The 19,255-nt window shown below is 39.4% G+C and overlaps 1 protein-coding gene across 1 annotated transcript in view; it reads left to right on the plus strand.

Annotated features, from left to right (window-relative positions):
• Positions 1–18,983, plus strand: part of plpp4 (phospholipid phosphatase 4) — a 49,150-nt gene extending 30,167 nt beyond the window's left edge. Inside the window, exons 3-7 of the mRNA XM_063875115.1 lie at positions 1,456–1,546; positions 5,520–5,583; positions 5,734–5,858; positions 13,877–14,047; positions 15,864–18,983. Of these exons, the coding sequence (XP_063731185.1) occupies positions 1,456–1,546; positions 5,520–5,583; positions 5,734–5,858; positions 13,877–14,047; positions 15,864–16,072 (660 nt within the window). The 3' untranslated portion in view covers positions 16,073–18,983. The remainder of the gene's footprint in view (positions 1–1,455; positions 1,547–5,519; positions 5,584–5,733; positions 5,859–13,876; positions 14,048–15,863) is intronic.
• Positions 18,984–19,255: the final 272 nt, after the last annotated feature.

The raw sequence follows: 19,255 nt of genomic DNA on the forward strand, positions 1-19,255 counted from the left end.
TTACAATTTAGAAGAGGATCTAGGGTTACCAAGAGCAGGAACCACAAAAAAGTAGTTTTGGATGTTGGCCTTGGGGGTTGTGTAATGTGCCACCATTGTCAAACGGTATCAATGTTAACGTTGAATGTGCTATGTGGTGCTGTTTGATTTAATCATCTATGGAACTCAAAGAATTTGAAAGTATATCTTACCTTATTTGGTTGCTTGATTACCATGTAAATGTCCTTTTTGTGGGACAAATAAATTGGATTTCTGATTTCATTCCTTGTTGACCTATTCAATATAACCACTGAGTAGACTGCAGAGGGGCAGAGCAAAACGGCTTCCCAATATATTTGTATCCCAATCGCACTCTTTGAGACTAGACAACGAAATGAAAGGTGCATAGGGAAATAAATGGTTACATCAATATTTTGCACTGTCATGCAACACTGTAGGGAAATCAACTAAATGAAAGTTTTAATAATTAAAAGGTTTTTCATTTTGGGGAAACAATCTCAAGTATAAGCTAGAAGGGCATTCTAAGGTCATTTACAAAATGGAAAAATAATGCGTGTATCCGCCACCTATTTCGGATCCATTCAAAAAATGTAATGGCTTTGTTTTTTGTCCGTGCTACACCCCTACAAAGGTTAATTGAAATCAAGTTAATAGTTTTTCTGTAATCCTGCTGACAAACAAACCAACAAACGAGCCTTAAAACGAAATCTCCTTGGCTGAGGCATGGTACATTTGGTGTGTTCATTAGAGCCTACTTTTTAACATTAGTTTGTTGTATGTTAAAATAGCCATTATTGAAGGAAAGATGAAAAGAATCAATATAACAGGTGATCCCAAAAAATGTAACACCAAAGTAAGTCTGCTCATATGTTAGAAAACATAAAAAGCATTTCGGCTGATTTAATTTCCAATTCCAAGTAACTGTTATTGCACTTGGATCCAAGTGTCATTACTAGTATGAATCTAACTACTTCAAAGAGGATAGTGAGGAACCAAATGAGTTTAAAACTGGCAGGGTTACACAGATTACCCACGTCTCGACTGATGAACAGCCCTCGAGGGAAATTCAGAATGAGTGTTTTATTAATGGAGCAGAAGCTCTGTCTTTATTTTACTACCTCTGTTGCTTAAGGCAAAGAAAATATATTGAATTTAGCCAAAATGTAATGAATCTGTTCTGAGGAATGAATAATTACTGAGGTGCTGAGGAAGCCCAAATCTCTTCTCAAGCGGAGGGCGAGATTCTTCTCTGAGACCCACTGAGCAATAAAGAGGCTTGTTTGGCCCTGCAGTTTGCCTTGTTAAAAACTAACTCTGAATAATGGATAGGTTCATGTCATTCCCGGAGGCAGAAGTCCTTTTATGATTAACCTGCGAAACAGACCCTGTGGAAATTTGCGGCACGTCTCCAATGTCACAATAACGGTCCTTTTTTTTCCTTTTATTTCCTCACAGGCTATTTCATTTCTTACCCCATTGGCGGTGATATTTGTGGTGAAGATAATTCAGAGGACGGACAAGACGGAGATGAAAGAGGCATGTTTTGGTATGTGGAGCAAATGAGTTGAAGTGTCAAAAATGTAATGTTGGTCTTATTTGCTGCATATATTGCACTTTTTAATAACCCGTTTTACCTGGAAGCATGTGCTGATTAGTTCCCTAGAAGTAATTTATTTGTTCAGCAGTGCAGATATTCAAACTGTGCTACCTATTGTTACAGTAAATATGGGAAAACACAAGTTAATCTTAATTGACATGAGAATTAAAACGCATCAAAATGTCATGCTAGTTTCATTCTCACAGTTTTTGGCCATTTCTTTCACACTCATTGTTTCCATTCCCTGCTCGGTCGACAGGCCTGTAGAGGCTTTGGCACATCAGAGAGCATTAAACATTTGATCACAAATCCAATTAAAGAGTCACACAGAGATGCATCTGGTGGAAAAACTGTGACTATGCATCAGATTAGGCTGCTATGTAGAAGCTAACAGGCCCATTATCGCGTGCAGAGAAAGCACTTCCAAAAATGTTTATAGGTTTAACAGAAAAGTACATCCCTCAGAAGAACTGAATTAAAGTGAGCCTGATTTTCTGATGATTTTCTACTTAATCAAAGTTTTGAACATGTATTTCAACTATAGCTACTTCGAGACCTAATGAAAGGCTTATTCTAAAAGCAGTTTTGTCATTGGCTGTGTCATTAAAAAGTAGAATGTTTTTTATCTACTGTACCTACAGATTGTATGATCTTCAGCTTAAATACCCAAATTATGTATTCATGCAAATCAATCTAGTTAAAAGCTGACCCTAAGGGTCCTCTAATCCAGAATGAACTCATCAAAGTGTTAAACAGGTGTGGTTGGAGAGCTGGCACCAATCCAGTTTTTTAAGTTCCGTGATGCTCTAGGTATTCCAGTGGGACTCCAATTAGTGCACTCTGCTTTAACACCATGCCTCTTTATTGTTCTTGGGAGTACAAAGAACACAATGCACCCATTTGTAGAGTCACCTAACAACCTTTTATGATTCCCAAACTCCTGCAGCTTTATTGTGTGATTATCCATCAGTCATGGAACAATGGAGCCTTTTTTCGGAAGTTTGATTAGAGTTTCCGAAAAAAGACTACACTCTGTTGAGGATGATGAAGAGATAATTCTGCAGTGATAATTTTTAATTTGGGTCACACATCATAAAGGATATTATTCATCATTTAAATGGGAGATCGCAAAGCACGACACGCATTATTTTTTTATTTTGTAGAGGGAGTAATCTCCCAGTGAGACAATAAGAACAAATGTGCAAATGTGGTATAATGCATCAAAACTCCACACACAGATTTGATTATGTCAAAAATCAGGACACTACTGACAAGATTTAGACATATTTTATTGTTTTTACTGGCAATTGTTTTGACATACAGAGATATGTTTTCTAGTCATCAACAGCAGATCAGATCAGCTATCAACAATATATGAGCTAAATAAGAGGGACTTTGTCACAAACTTTAGACACAAGGCAGTAGGACTCAAATGCATGACCCCAGGAGACAGAGGTAAAGAATAAAATAAAGACTTTATTTCAAAATGCAAAGAGAACTCAAGGCGCTCACAAGGAGGATAAGTAAACAAAAACTCTCTCAGTAAGAGGATCAAAATTTCCAACCAAAAAAAGGGTACAACAAAAAGTCTCAACAGAAAATCACTCAGAATGAGGAACAAAAACGTATTAGCACAAAAACTCAAGAACAAGAAACAGACCTGACACATGAAACAAAAATAATATTGCCTCCAGAATGTTTTGGAGAGGAAAAATGAAAATACTCAGGTAAAGTACAAGTACCTCAGAATTGGACCAAACGGTCACAGGACATCTCTATATGAGCTGTGCTACTCTAGCTAACTCTTTTGAAGTGTCACAAACAGGCATAAGTGTAGTAAACACTGAACTGCAAAAAGCTATGTTAGTGCTACTGCTGCGAAATGTATGTATACTTTAATGATCATAAGCAAACGCTCCAAGGCTAAACTTTATATGAGGTGGAGTTTATTACAGTAATGCCTCCTCACACCGAGAGGCATCTCACAAAGGGAACGCATTGCAAGTTCATGTTCTATCTTTCAACAGGTCAACTGGATCATTTTCATCTCATCTGCAGAGTTTGCCCAAAATAACAAGCTCTTAAATAATATTGAGTCTGCACTCCCCTTAGCAGCTCAGCAGGATAATGGGTTGGCGCTCTTATGACATACGGCTGCGTTCAATTGAACCGCAGACCACTGGGATTAACCTGTGAGGGCAGGTACTCCGGCTAATGATGAGCCCCAGTGGCTTGGCTCGGAGCTAATTAAATGAATGTACACTGCAATGCCTACCTGTCACCCAAAGGCAGTCCTTCCATTTCCCATTACCAAAAGTTGAGCAGAGGCAGTAATTGCTTTACAGTTAGATTGGCTCTAAGTGGGTTTAATCATTTTGCCACCACCACTGTAGAGATACTTTTCTCACAATTAAATCTCTGATTGATACTTACCAGCAAGAAACTAAACAGTTTGCAGCATTTCTCATTAATTTGGTGATTATTTCTTTGCAAGCATAGCTCTGTGTATGGCAATGTCAGAATGTATACTGGTCTGTTGGTCCACTGCTTTGATCCAGAAGAAAATATCTCATGACACAGGAGTTGCCATATATTAGGGACCAAGCACAGACAACAAGAAGCAGGAGGTAAACTGAGATTTTTTATTTAACCCAAAAATTGATGACCACAGTGATGCAAATTGGAAAATATATAGTGGCTTGACCAAACCAAATAGAAAACAAGGGGACATTAAGATGAACACAATACAAACAGCCACTGAAAAACCCAAATACCTGATTTGTCCCAATTTGGACCAATTGGCTGTTTGCACGACTTATGAGTCCTCCGCCCTCAGCCTCGCCTTTTGCAGAACCAGGATAACTCAAAGACAGTTAGTAATACAAAAAATACCAGTTGTAACTGTGCTAAAAGGTGGGCAAATAAGCTAAATAATGTAAGATTTAAATCAAATAAAGTGTTTACCACGTACATCATAGTGTGCTGTTAGTTGTTGATGTGGTTGACTCAAATGAGGTAAAACTAGTGGAGGTGAGGGTGCAGTGTAAATGCTTTACCATGTGAGGCTGTGGCCTTCACACTACACAGTCCTGTTTCCCATAGCTTAAATACTAATACCATTTTCGATCCCCTTACTTTTTTTCACCATGGCTTTAAATAAAAAGTCTTAAAAGTATTGCATGGATTGTCAAGATTGAAAATAATGGGTACAGATATGCAAAGTTGCATTTTTTAAAAAATACTTTGGTTAGTGAATAAATATTTACTGTATTGAAATCTGCATATAAATGCATAATCTATTGGCAATGGGACATGGTTTTGCTATTTTTGCTTTGTTTGAAGTCAGATTAGTACTAACAATTACATTCTAGCAGATGCTGAAATGAATGATGAATGGTGAATGAAGCTGAAAAGCAAAAGAGGCAGAATACATTGGCTGATCTATGGTCTATATTTTAGCAATTTTATTAACCTCTAAACACAGATATCTGCATATGAATGGTTTGAATTGAGATGCACAAGGGATTACATTTTTTTTCTCAAATAAACAATCCATTTGAAAAACGTCGCTGCATTAATATGGAGATTTGTCTATCTCTATGAATGTGTAAAGGTTTGGTTGCATTTATATGTGTTTGCTAAACTTGCACTGTGCTTAACATAATGTTCTACTGTTGCTGCATAGAAATTATAAACACATAAATCCTCAAAACTATTTGTCCAGCTGCAACAAAAAACTCCAGTAAACCAAAATGGCTGTTTTATTTGAACGTCATTTCAGAAGATCTGCACTGCACTGATAAAAAATATCAATCATTTTACTACAGCATAACTCTTTGAATGCTAATACATTGTTAATGGTGTGTCAACCTTGTCTGTGTAATCTAAAACGCTTATTTGGCTGTCAATCTGCTTATTCCAGCTGTGTCCCTGGCCCTCGCATTGAATGGAGTCTTCACAAATACTATCAAATTGATTGTTGGCAGGTATGATTAACAAACAAACAAGATCTGTCACTGATGATACATTTTTCAGCATACGCTTATTGGATTTTTGAGTGATAAATAGTTTGATAAGTAGATAGAATTATCTACGCCATTCACACAAACCATCTTTTGGGTTTTCTTTTCTTTCAGACCCAGGCCCGATTATTTCCACCGTTGTTTCCCTGATGGACAGGTAAATGCGAAGATGCTGTGCACCGGGGAGCCAGATATAGTCTCCGAGGGACGCAAGAGCTTCCCTAGCAGCCATTCCTCCTGTGAGTACCAGTTCTCAGCAGAAGTAGAGTCCCTGTCAGCACTTCTGAAACAATTCCAAAACATATCTGACTCATTAAAACTGCATGCAACTGTGACTCCAGTCTTCACTCAGTTTAATCTCAATGCTTATTTCGCCATGTAGTCCATGTGTGCTGACTGAGTGTGTAGCTACAAGGTGTTTACTTCCCATTTGAAAGTGATGATCCCTTTCCCGCTGCTCTTCTAAGTTAATTACAACATGTGGCGATAAGATATCATTCAATTTATGCACCCCGAGGCAGCTTGTCGAGATGCGCGGGGGTTAGCTTGATTGAGTCAAGCACGTTCAGTCTTTTTTCGACTTGGCGAACGCCCGATGAGTGTTTGATGAACACCTACTGTTTCAGCTTCATCTAACTTCCTGCTGCGTTCAGCTGTGCAAACCAATGTGGGAGTGTGGACATCTTTTTCGACCATATTGCATTCCAAGCTGTTTCCAACCCAGCAGCGTGTTGAATAATTCACATGCTTTCCTGTTGTCCAGCAGATGCATGTTGATTAGAGGTTTGCTGTGGGCCCAACATATGTTGAGTCACAATACAACTGGCATGTAAAGACTGCATTAAGAAAAATATACATACGTATTTGATAAAACACACTGATGTGACTGCCTTCTTTGAAGATTATTTTCTGTCTTGCTCCAGTGATGCAGAAAAGTCAACAGTAAAACACCTACCTGGAATTACACCGAACCTCCTGCTATCTATTATGCAAAATGTTAAAAAATATATCATCATATCTTCCAGTGAACACTGCCCAGACTGTTGCGTGCTTGATATTTATATTGTTTGTTTTAGGTCCACTCCAGATGCACATTCACATTTAACAAGGTAATTATGCAGATTTTCCTCAGTAATGAAGGAATGTGTAAACAAGCTGAGGTTGCATCCAACTCCAGTTAAAAGAAATTAAATGCCTTGAACATTTTGAACTCTTTAATTACATATACTAATCAAACTACAAATGTTACCTGTGAGTTCAGAAAGAACTGTTCAAATCTGTGAGTGTTTCTGTCTAGAATATCACAAGTTTCGAGTCAAACATGGGATTAATTGGTCTCTGTGAGTTACAATAATGCGGCGCGATGGATACGATTTCACTGCCGCTGTAATTTCATGGTCCAGTCTGATTTCATATTGATGCTTTAAAGTCGCTTTCTTACATCTTCTCAGACACCTGCTTTAAATAGAAATGCTTTGAAGTGCTGGCTGTGTCCCATTAGAAAAAGCAGACTGGGACATTTCACTGTGATTCACCGCACCACTGTGTATGGATTACATCCATCTGCGCGGCAGCTCTAATAGCCTTATGTTGTAGCGCTGTGAGTGAGAAAGTGATTGAGAGAGCCGTGCTATGGGGACCCAGGGAGCACCCGCGTGCCAACTCGACTGGAGAGCAGAAGAAATCCAATTTCCTGTCTGTGTCCCCTTTCACCAGGACAACACTTGTTGAACCACACATACGTTACAGTTTTTTACTCAGACAAATGAGGCAGTGGACAAGGAATAGGGGAAGACAGACACACTTTTATTCAAAGTGGTGCCTGGACACAATGCAACAAACAATAATCTGCATGGTAAAAATAGAACCCAAACTATTCCATCAGTATCAGCCTGGATCAGAATGTAAACACACACTAGGATTCAGTGTTTGATGAAAGCTATTTTCTAAAGCAAACAAAGCATTATTGCCATACCAAGTTTTTAATCCACTCCGGTTCTCCGGCATGATTTGAATTGTTTTCTTCACCACGTAGGAAATCCCCTGAATCCACTGCGTGAGTACATACAGCTGTAAAGCAAGCACGCCATGTAGCATTAGCTCTAGGTTATCTCCTTATTCATATTCATCTCACCATCTCCCCTGTGCAAATTAAGTTTTTAAATATGATCAATTATTACGCACTTTTAAAAAAAGGACTGAATCCTGAGAGACAGACCTAATCAGATGTTTGAATCTCTTCTTTCCTTTGCAAATAAATGACGTTATTAAATGAACCAAAGCATGGACTGTCCATCAAATGGTTCAGTATCTGGAGAGAATTACTCTTCTGCTCTCAAGTGTTTACTATAATTTACTCATGAAGTAGGAGTGTCCAAAGAGGTTCAGGAACAGCTTGTGTAAGAGTGCTGCAGCAATTATGCAGCGCTAATAATGACTTCCTGTTGGTCTTCTGTATGTTAATGGGTATAAGAGAGTCAGAGCCGAAGTGGTTGGTATTCATCGCTACTGGTCAGAGGCAAAGGGATGTCCCACCGCTTCTTGAAGGGGTCAAAGGTCTAAATAGAAAGAGAGAAGGGAGATGGAAAACAGAAGCGCTGCATTTTGACTGTGTGTGTGTGTGTGTGTGTGTGTGTGTGTGTGTGTGTGTGTGTGTGTGTGTGTGTGTGTGTGTGTGTGTGTGTGTGTGTGTGTGTGTGTGTGTGTGTGTGTGTGTGTGTGTGTGTGTGTGTGTGTGTGTGTGTGTGTGTGTGTGTGTGTGTGTGTGTGTGTGTGTGTGTGTGTGTGTGTGTGTGTGTGTGTGTGTGTGTGTGTGTGTGTGTGTGTGTGTGTGTGTGTGTGTGTGTGTGTGTGTGTGTGTGTGTGTGTGTGTGTGTGTGTGTGTGTGTGTGTGTGTGTGTGTGTGTGTGTGTGTGTGTGTGTGTGTGTGTGTGTGTGTGTGTGTGTGTGTGTGTGTGTGTGTGTGTGTGTGTGTGTGTGTGTGTGTGTGTGTGTGTGTGTGTGTGTGTGTGTGTGTGTGTGTGTGTGTGTGTGTGTGTGTGTGTGTGTGTGTGAGATATTTCAGCAGAGATACAGGGCAGGAAGAGAAAGAGACTGACATTACCAGAATTATTAGATTTTGCAGAGGGTTTGATCGGGGCATGACTCCACTTTTTGAATCCACAGCCAAACCCATTGCTTTGAAAGAGCACTTATCTACTTTAACATTTCTCCTCTGTGTTCACTTGTCAAAATCCGTACCGGGTTCAACAGAACACCTGCTAATTCACTGCGGCTTCTGTAAAAACTCCTCTTACCACTCATTTCTCCCAGTCTTTTACCTTATTGCTTTTAAACCTCCCTCACCGTTGACCCCGGCCACCCCCACTATTCTAGAGACAATGTGAGAATTGATTTCTAAACAAGGCCTCTGGTTGAGTAATCCATTGTATATTTATGGAACACAGTACATTTAATATGACCTTACTGTGCCTTGTGGCCTTACGTTTGTATCACCATAATGTTTTTTAAGGGAACTTTTAATGAGTCTGTGGTACTGAATACATTCAAAGTGACCTTTTTTATGAATCAATTTCATGCAGTACTATAATATTCCTGCAGGGAGTTATATCAAATCATGCAGTGAAGTGAGTTTCACGTTTATAGTAATCACATTGTCCCCAAGAAGTACATCTTGTGTTCTGTTACATATTATAACAGTTTAATGTCCCTTACACCTTGAAAGACTGAGTTCATTTATCACCTGCAGAATAAATATGTTTGTAAAAATCACCCCCCATCCTAAAAAGATTATTCAGACTTTTTTCGTTTGTATTCTCTGAACAAACCTTTGTGAAAGGAATCACACTGCACTCATTAGGCATCTTTGTTTTGCCTCGTGGGAATTGCTTGCTGCCTCTTGGTGAGCATCATTCAGTAGCTGTTTAGTATCCATAGCAATCATTGTGTCCCCCTACCAATGTTCTGGCTTAGTTAATTAAGCAAATCTCAAAAGTAGAAATGTGTTTTTGTGCATGTTTAAATGATCGCGAGGGACCCCTCGGGTCCCCTCATGTATAATGCCTGACCAGAGAAAAAAAGGCTGTTATTGTAATCCTCAAGGTGATGACTCACTGTGCAAATATGTTGTCTGTACGCAGTGTGTTTGCATGCTATAGTACACCACCTAATGATAGCTTAGATATTTAAAATGCAATTACCACTTGTCTAATGACGTCTATTTATATCTGTGTTACAATCTTTTCACCAGACGAACAAAGAGACCAACAAATATTGTGCACTTCATTTTTTTTCTTCTGATCACCACTTAAAGAGCCATGAAAACCCTATTCCGAAAAGATAAGAACAGATGTGGGTTTAAACGGACCATCAGCATTTTTTATGGAGCCTGAAACCAGCCATGTCTAAAACACCCTCTGAGAGTTTGATGATCTGTCTCAGGTGTTTCTCTGCCTTCTTCTTTAAGATTCTTGGATAGGCTTCAGCCTTCTTCAATCTGAATGAATAATGATAAAAAGTAATAGCGGTAAACCTGCCCAGTCCTAGCTGTTTTGTGTACTAAACTCACGAATAAATTAATTTGATTAAGAATACAGAACAAGAGAAATAAATAAGTGTGAAAAAAACCAATAAGGTGTTATTGTTCATATAAGGCAGATAATGTTACCCTTTATAAATAAACGTCTTTATCTTTGTCATGAAATCAAAGTTTGCATAAGACGAGAAACGAAGTGATTTGTAAATGTGTGATTTTCTCATGTGAAGCTGCCGTGAGTTTTCCAAAGTTGAAGCCAGCAGACTGAGTCACTGGTTCATGCATAATTTAGTTCTGTCTATCTACATGAGTAATGTAATCGTCTTAGTCATGGTTAGAGTTATGAAAATAAATGTTGAGAACTGCTGTGAGATTGAAAGTGAGGGTCGCCCAGAGATGTACTTAAGCACTAAGGAATGCTAAATATCTCAAATGGCTTGACCTGACTCTGAGCTCTGGACTCAGCACTGATGGTAATGTGTTGTTGTTTGTTAAACCCATGTGGCAAACTGGGTGTTGATGTACAGGATTTGATATACCACAGGGTATCAATTATTTCTTTGCATATTTTACATTTTCCTTGCTCTCCATGTAGATTGATGTAAGTGGCAGACATGTTGAACTTAATTAATCAAGCCCTTGGTGATTTCTGTTTTCCAAAGGCTGTATACTCATTAAGGAGGACCCAATAGCCAAATGTAATCGTACTACTCAAACTACAATATGATTTCAAGTAACTGAGGTTGTAGGCCACCCAAGGGGCTCATACAGGAAGCAATAAGGGATCCAATTAATCCCGTTCTAGGCCATGGTACTGTACTGAGTGTTGTTCTGTTTTTAGCCTTTTAGCTAGCAGCTCTATTAATGGAAACTTAGTGTTGGCCTACCATTTGGTTCAGCATGAAAATATATGAGCAGCTATTGGAAAGACTGCCATGGAATTGACATTCATAGTCACTTCAGATTTACACTGATTGACTCCTTGACCTTTTTGATTATGAGTAAAATACATTAGCAACAAATAAATGGATTTCCTTGAGATGTGCTACAGATATTCAGGGCTGCCCGAGGTACATTTAATAAAGATTTACATTTCTATATAATTTTCTATTTAATCAAGCCGGTTTTTCGTCTTGAATCTGTCCAGTGCCTCCCTTGGTTAATACTTCTGTTGTTTTTTCTTTTGGGATTTTGGACCATCTAATGAAAGCGTGTGCATTGTTTCTTACAGTTGTTCAGTTTGTTTCAGAACACTTGGGCACTTTGGTTCGTCTCTGAGCCTCCACAATCTACTGAAAATAACCCAAAATACAATTCACTCCATAGATAAGCAGAAATATTTACTGTGTCCTCCCAGAAACAGTTATGGGGCCAACAAAAGTGGCCAGAGCTTTCTTTTTGACAGCCCCGTGTTTGCCCTTGTTGCCCACATTATATTATGAGCTTTTCTTGGATTTGCCTGCTGGTTTGCAGCAAAAAGACAACATGCATTGTAAAAACAAACAGACCTTTATGAAATCCAATCAACATTTCCCATTAGACAGTCCTGTAAAAGTGTTCATTCAATTTAACATTTAAATGCAATAAAGCAAACTACATTATTTCCATAATTTCCTAAATGTGTGATGCCGTAGAACCATTCTTTATCAAAAACCCAATATCAGCCTATACCAGCCACCCAATATACTGCCTAATGGAAAATGCTGAGTTAATGGAGCCAACTCCTGCTCCCTGACAGCAGGCCGGCTACTCAGACAGCTGGACTTTCTGCCCTTTCTTCCCACCATCCTTTTTCTCTCTCTACAGGCTGCACACATGTACTGGCGTCTTTAGCATTCTTGGTCAGTTTGCGGGCTAGGCAACAAATGGGCTGCTGATGGGTGTTGTTTGGCCCGCTGCAGCATTGAACTAGTGACCCTGTATCAGCTCCACCTTTTACGACTCCATCACACAACCTTTTAATTCACACAATTACACCCTTGCACTCACCTCCATCAACTAAGACGCACAGCTCCTTTAGCACAGCATAGTCGTTAGCTCATTTGTTTCCCATACAAGGGTTTCACTTTCATCGTGACCTCAAACCTTTCATTGATGGGCCTCTGCTGAGGAAAGCAGCTGGAAAGTAATATATTTGTGTATCAACCCTGCATAAATGCATTAGCTCTATACTAATCTGATCTGAGATTTGGTTCAATTTGGGGCCGACAGTCTCCCCTCTTATCTCAGTTTGGCAGTATTTGCATAGAAACTGGTCATTATGGATCACATTTTGTACTGTGTATTGGCTGAAAAGCACATCGATGCTGGATGTCCATGAGATCAGGCAGGGAGCTTCTCCCCTAAACTGGCTGCCTAAGCGCGGACGTTCCTGTCTTGGAAAGCTTCTGATTGGTCCCTGGTTCTCTGCAAGCCGTTTGAAGCAAGACTCAACATCATTGCCCTTCTTTGTTATTCTGTCTACACAATCCACCAAATTGGAACTGGTAAAACATTCAAGGTGTGAAATGGTCTATCCTGAAATATGTTGCTTTTCACATTGCCAAGTTTGACAGCTTGGTCAAAGTTCTGTAACATTCATAAAGTTTATATTTTTAACATTATGCAAATAAAGACCACCCAAGCATTGCTGCAACTCTCCCACCATGTAAAAAGCATTGAGATGCCCTCCGTTCCTGGATCTAGTAGATGTAGCTGGATGAAGCTTTAATGCTGGGGTGTCGTAACTTTTTAAGATGAGGGCCACAAACAGAGAAAAATACAAAGGGCTGGGCCCCTCACCAGAGGTCAAGTTATAAGTTAGCTAAATGAATCAAATGTAGGTAAATGATGTCTGATAATTGAATATGCTTTAAGAAAACAAACAGCCTACATCACAGCTCTCCATAGGGTTTCATTTATTTTGTTACAGAAAGTTTTTCCAGCTCATCGCTAAAAACAGAAGCCGCAGATTGCTAATATTAAGGGGAAATATGAAGGGTACATTTCAAACTGGTTATGGAAATAAGTTATTGGGTTTTTTCTTATCAACTAAGATTTGTCAGAAAATGTTCTCAACTTGAATTAACTGAATTTATTTGAACATTGGTCTTATTAACACATGAATACTACTGTGAAACATATGTTTACATGTATATTCAAGACGTACAATAAGACAAGCACAAGTTTCACAAGCACAAATGTGCTAAGGGCCAAATGTAGTTGGTTTATTTAAAGAGTGGTCTCTCAGCTGATCAGAGGCATCTGAGTAACAAACAATTGAGAATGAATAAACATAAAGTAATCCTGAATGACACATTAGCTTCATAAGTCTTCATCAGTGTTTGAGTTGTGCTTGATGCTGTTCAGTTGCATTCTCAGGCACCTGTCACAAGCTGATTGACTTCAGTGCGGAGGTATTTTCTCATGATTGTTCTCCTCAGAGAGGTAACCTGTGAGTGGGCGGAAGTGGACAAGCTGCAAATTTCACATCCGCCTTCTTCATTACCTTCTTCAAACTAAAATAATTGATCTTCACACTTTAGCTTTTCTGTTTTTTTTACTCATTTTATATTTGCTTGCCCTGTTACTGTTGCACACTTGTCCATTATACATTGTTATTGACTTTTGTGGACAGGAAAGTCCCTTGAAACATGGTCAAAGTTTATGTACTCACTGTTTTACTAGTCCAAATGTATTTAATTTACAATCTTGATGATCGTTTTTTCTTTCTCTGCGTGCTAGTTGCATTCTCCGGACTCGGCTTTACCTCCTTCTACCTGGCGGGGAAGCTGCAGTGTTTTACGGATAAAGGTCGGGGGCGTAGCTGGCGTCTCTGTGCCATGGTGCTGCCTCTCTACAGCGCCATGATGATTGCATTATCCCGGACCTGCGACTACAAACACCACTGGCAAGGTACGCGTAGTCGCTCAGTTATGGGACACAAGAAAATGATTATCATGCTAAAATTAAAATGACTATAAAAAAAAGGTAAGGTGTATATTTGTTCTATAAACGTGTTTTCTGTCGCCTATAATGAGGTTTTGATTTCCTGAAGAGTGCCTCGGATTACGGTGAGGTGGCATTTAATTCAGCAGCCTGGAAAAACATTAAAATTACACACTTCAGTTTTGCATATCTGGTCCTAAAAGACTGGAAGCAGAGGTGGGTGGGGGGGTGGGTGGGGGGGGGGAAGGCGTTGCATATGTGTGTGATGAGTGGGTGAGAAGATATGGTAATATGATAGCAGCTCTGTCATATGGTGTTAATTAGTTTTCGAGAGCCATATGTTCCCAGAGAGCCGGGCAGCTCAAATAGACAACTCTTTTAACAACCAGCATTTATTCACATCAACAGTGGAACACAAACAGCAGTAACAGGCAAGACAGGCCCTCAAATTTCTTAGCATCACAAATACTTTCCGTGTTCCCTCAACACCGTAAGTAGGCAGCAATGGTGCATCCAATTAAACATGAAGGGCCCACTATGCCCTCAGTGTAAACACAAGCTTGGAGCCCTGATTATCCTGGCCATGGTTGGAGGATTCCTCTACTCTGCCCATTCTTTCTCACTTTGGAGGTGAGCTTTGTCCTCTGAGGGGGGGGGGCTGGGCTTACAATCACTATCTCAATGAGGCCACCAAACTAATACATTGCATCAAGTCACAGTCTATTAAATCCAGTTGACAGGAGTCGATGAAACATTCTCAGAGCATGCTCATGCATTGTATAGTTTATGGATGGTGGAAATCAATGTTTCATTTCAGCCAGAAGGGGAAAATAAAGGAAGTGCGGTGGGCCCTATGGAAAAGTAGAATTTTGATATAATGGAATCGTCTACTTCAGCTGTCCCAGCCACCAGCTGGCTTTGTCATTTTGATCTAAACCCGGCAATATAGGCTTACTATTCACCATGGCAGCATGATATTATATGATGTATTATAGCTTAAAGGGGGGCTGGTAGAATACGAATCTGTTCAGCGGAAATGACAAAATGACAGAGACAGCCTGTCCGGAGGGAAGTGGGCCCAGTGCTCGGTGAAAGAGAGTCATTGCTTTGCCTTTCTGTTTAATTCCATCATGCTGTAAACTAGCTTGTTGCACATACAGTACAGCAAGACGAGCAGAGGATGTTAGAATGGCAGGGGCCCAGATTCAAAAAAGGACACGCCCGTAATTTTGGTTACCGATTCCTGGAATAACAACTTTTTGACAGTTTTAAGGGATATTAAAATGTATGTATTTAAAACAAACCCATGACAGGGGTTCGTTCAAAGACTGCTACAGGACAGTTCATTATTGCCTCATGCAAAGGAATGAAGGGCACTACCTTCTCCATTCAGATAATGCTTCAGCAACAACGGGCAATAAGAAGATGATGATTTTGTACGCCGTAGATACTATTACTATGTGCCAACAAATTAAGGTTGTATAATTCACATAAACGCCATATTTAAGGCACAAATGTATAAAAGCAACACGTAACCTTTAGATAAGGTGTATAAGACAAAAGATTTATTTATTTTTTGCTTAATGTTGGACAATGTTATTGCCTTAAAGATAAAAAAGTACATTCGGCAGGAGCTCAAATGCGCTTTGAGCTCTATCTGCGCACGTTCCTGCAATATAGTAATGGATTTCTCTCGACAAGGTGTTGTTTTTCTTCCTCCACATGGGTTAAATTTAACTATACATGTATACCTTAAAATATACGTGTTTTTGCGACTTTGCAGACGCTGTTGTTGGAGGAGTGATCGGTTTGCTGTTTGCCTATATCTGCTACCGCCAGCACTACCCACCCTTTCTGCATATGGACTGCCACCTGCCTTATGCCAGTCTGGCTGCTGTCGCCCACATGCCCTCGCATCCCCAGGACGACCCGCAGCCCACGGACAATGCCACCAGCCTTCCCCTCGAAGGCTTGACTGAAGGGCCAGTATGACTAGTGGCCACCACCGAGACGTCCCCAAACACCCTCACCAAGCCAGCGAGCCCACCTCCACATTCCAAGTGACTGGCTGGCTCTTGTATACATTCCAGTGGACTTTAAACTACGCACCAATCTACATACCCAGTCTCGGTGACACCCACATGTTTATTTTTTTGGGTTATAAACAGTCTATATTTAGATGTGATGTATGAGAGGAGTTTATGAAAAATGGGACATCACCTCTGAGAGGGAAGAGAGAAAAACATGCTGAAAACCCGAGGAATCACGTCCTACTAATGGCTGTGAAGGAAGATGAAAATATCTCCAGTTTTTCCGGATTTTTTTGCTTAATGAGAAATGTGGTTGACAGGTTGTTTTATGTCAGAGTACATTTAATGTTTTGCTGTGAAGTATTGGGAAAAGCAAGTTGGAGATACCCAGAAACATCCCATGAAATGTCACAGCAATCAGTCATGAAATCTAACCAATTAAGAAGAGTATATTTCCCACTAAGCCATGACTTATAGAATTGAATAGCATGAAATCTGATGACATTGTGTTTCAGTCGTACTTTAAAAGCACATAACGTCCTTTAAAACCCAAGGATTTGGATCACTGCTTTTTTAAATTTCTGGTTGTCAAATTTGACATAAAGCTGTATATAGAACCAATTTGCTTTTGCACAAAATCACTGCTCCATATCAAGGACAGTATTCAATGTTCCCCAACTTTACTATCCTACATTCACCCATTTTTTCTTATTATATTTCTCCCCATTCTCTTTGGGCTTATAGGCTTCAGCAGTCCTGCATATTGCCCCTTCCCAATTTCTCTCCTTCTACTTGTCACCCTCCAATTTTAACAGGGAGGTGCTAATGGCGGGGCTGGAGTGTGTCTGGAGTTAAGCGACAAAAACTTCAATCTGATCCTGCATTAATTCTCATTAAGAGGGGTCAGCTACTGCTGCTTATGCGCACATTTGGTCTATATGAGTTGGCCAATAGATGACCCACACATTTCAAAAGGCTTTCAGCCCACTGTAGCCCCACAAATAAATAATCTAGCATTCAGGAGATGGCAGCTCTGAACCCGGGGCAGCGATTGTGATGTTTTATTCATTCGTAAATGTTCCATTATTTATTAATATTTCCGAGGCATGTCCAAACAAACACCAAAGATTTGTAGTTTTTTTCTTGCTTAGGTTGTATGCACCCTGCTTTGTTAGACACAATGAAACACTACACTGGTTCCCCTATCATCAACAGAGCAATTTGTTGCCTCTTACCAGTTCTGTTAGAAAGGACAGATCATTTTGTTGCCCTGGTTACACTGTGATTTTAGTCATTGCTGTGACATTAATGGGAAGGTGCAATCTCAGCTTACCTCGAAACCAACCAAGCTACTGAAAAGGCAATGATTATATGCATTTGCACTGAAACATGAAGGGTGAGGAAACACATGAAAACAGCATGATACAAAATGAACAGCTAGCCAAACGTAAAAGGTTGTTTTATTATTATCTTGTCATATCAGTCAAGACACATATTTATGTAGAAAGCAACACTTGAAATGGCCACAAGCTGCTATTTGCATTAATAGAAAAAGAAAGCTTCTTTGTTATTTTAAACACCATTTATAGAAATCAGCCACAATCAAGCTTCTATCATTACGCCAACCCATTGGCAGCTCTTTACATCTGTGTGTGAATGTGTGTGCAGGTTTTTGACAAAGCCTATCCTGCACAGATGCAATACAAAACTTTTTGCAAGAGAGCAGAAAAAGGTGCTCGACTACTCATAAGACTCTGTGACGAGACTTGAAGAGGCTCTGAGAGTTGCCTGGAGAGCAATTTGTGACCTCCTTGCTGGTCTTTCAGCACTAGTCTGCAGACATCTTGAAGCAGATTTGGGGATGAAATGACACAGATGCATTATGTTCTATAGACCTGCATTCGCCTGACTTGGCAGCCTGATGTTTGTATTTTGTCATTTTAGTATTTCCTATTAGATGGTGCAGTGTTTATTGGAAACATGTTGTTCAGAATTCATGTCTGTAGCAGTATTTTTGCTTTATCAGCAGAGGATTAATGTTTCCCACTTCCCACCTTTTAATCATCTTCCTTTATTTTTTTTATTTGGTGCTACAGATACTTTTGTAGCAGTAGGCGTCACTTTTATGTTAAAATTGTTGTCATTCTGAAATGAAACCTCAATAATTGTCTACAGAGAAAAAATAAAATATTAAAGTTAATATTCATTTCTTTTCAAATTGGATGCACAACGATAACCAGTGCATGTTATTCCGTATCTTTTCTTTTCATTCATTTCACCTTCTAATGGACTAAAGGAATAAAAGTGAAAAAATAAGAATAAAGAGATTATAATCAATCATAATGAATAGATGTCTGAAGAAAAAAGAGTGTAAGACTTAAAAACTTTCTTGGCATGCCAGTTTAATTTGTGAGAAAATACTTTCTATGAATAAGCATGTCTGGCCTTGAGAACTCTTTGAGCTGTGTTAAACCGTTTATATATTTTGTGTTAAATAAAAGCAGCTGTGTGAAATTTGTCCAAGAAGAAAACAGATGAGCCTAATGTATCTTGTCAACTTGTGATCGTTGGAGCCTACCTTTGTTGCCGTGATGGGAACTCTTCACTTGAACACATGTAATTCAGAAACCAATTTTGGATGTTTATATGAAGAATCTCCGCCCTGTTATCAGAACATGGTTCTCACTAAGTTATAATATGCAAATGAACAATCGGACGTTATGCATCCACAGACGTTTGCTGTATCCCAAGTTCAGTTCAATGAATTTATGCTTCAACGGACCTGCTGTTGGATTGCACTGTGCTACTGAGGCTGTTGGGTGTGTGTGTGAATGTAACTCTGTGCTTAGTGTGTGTTGTGTTCTTCTGCATCAGTTGTGCTGCACTTTGTTTAGAGAGTTTCAAATAAACGTGTGTGTGCTTAAGTCTGCCTGTTGCTTTTCATGTTAGTGTTAAAGCTGGGCCACTCTCAATAGCTGTCATTTGTTCAAGTTAAACGTTTTAGCTTGCATTCTTCTGAAAAGCATTCCCATGAAACCCCTTTCTTTGAACAAGAAAATAATATAAGTTTAGTTCTACAAACAAAATGTTAACAAGCTAAAACAAAACTTTGGTGGTGAACATATCATTATACAAAGAAAAGCAT

The sequence above is a fragment of the Eleginops maclovinus genome, chromosome 22 (genome assembly GCF_036324505.1).
Source record: "Eleginops maclovinus isolate JMC-PN-2008 ecotype Puerto Natales chromosome 22, JC_Emac_rtc_rv5, whole genome shotgun sequence".
Classification (NCBI taxonomy): domain Eukaryota; kingdom Metazoa; phylum Chordata; class Actinopteri; order Perciformes; family Eleginopidae; genus Eleginops; species Eleginops maclovinus.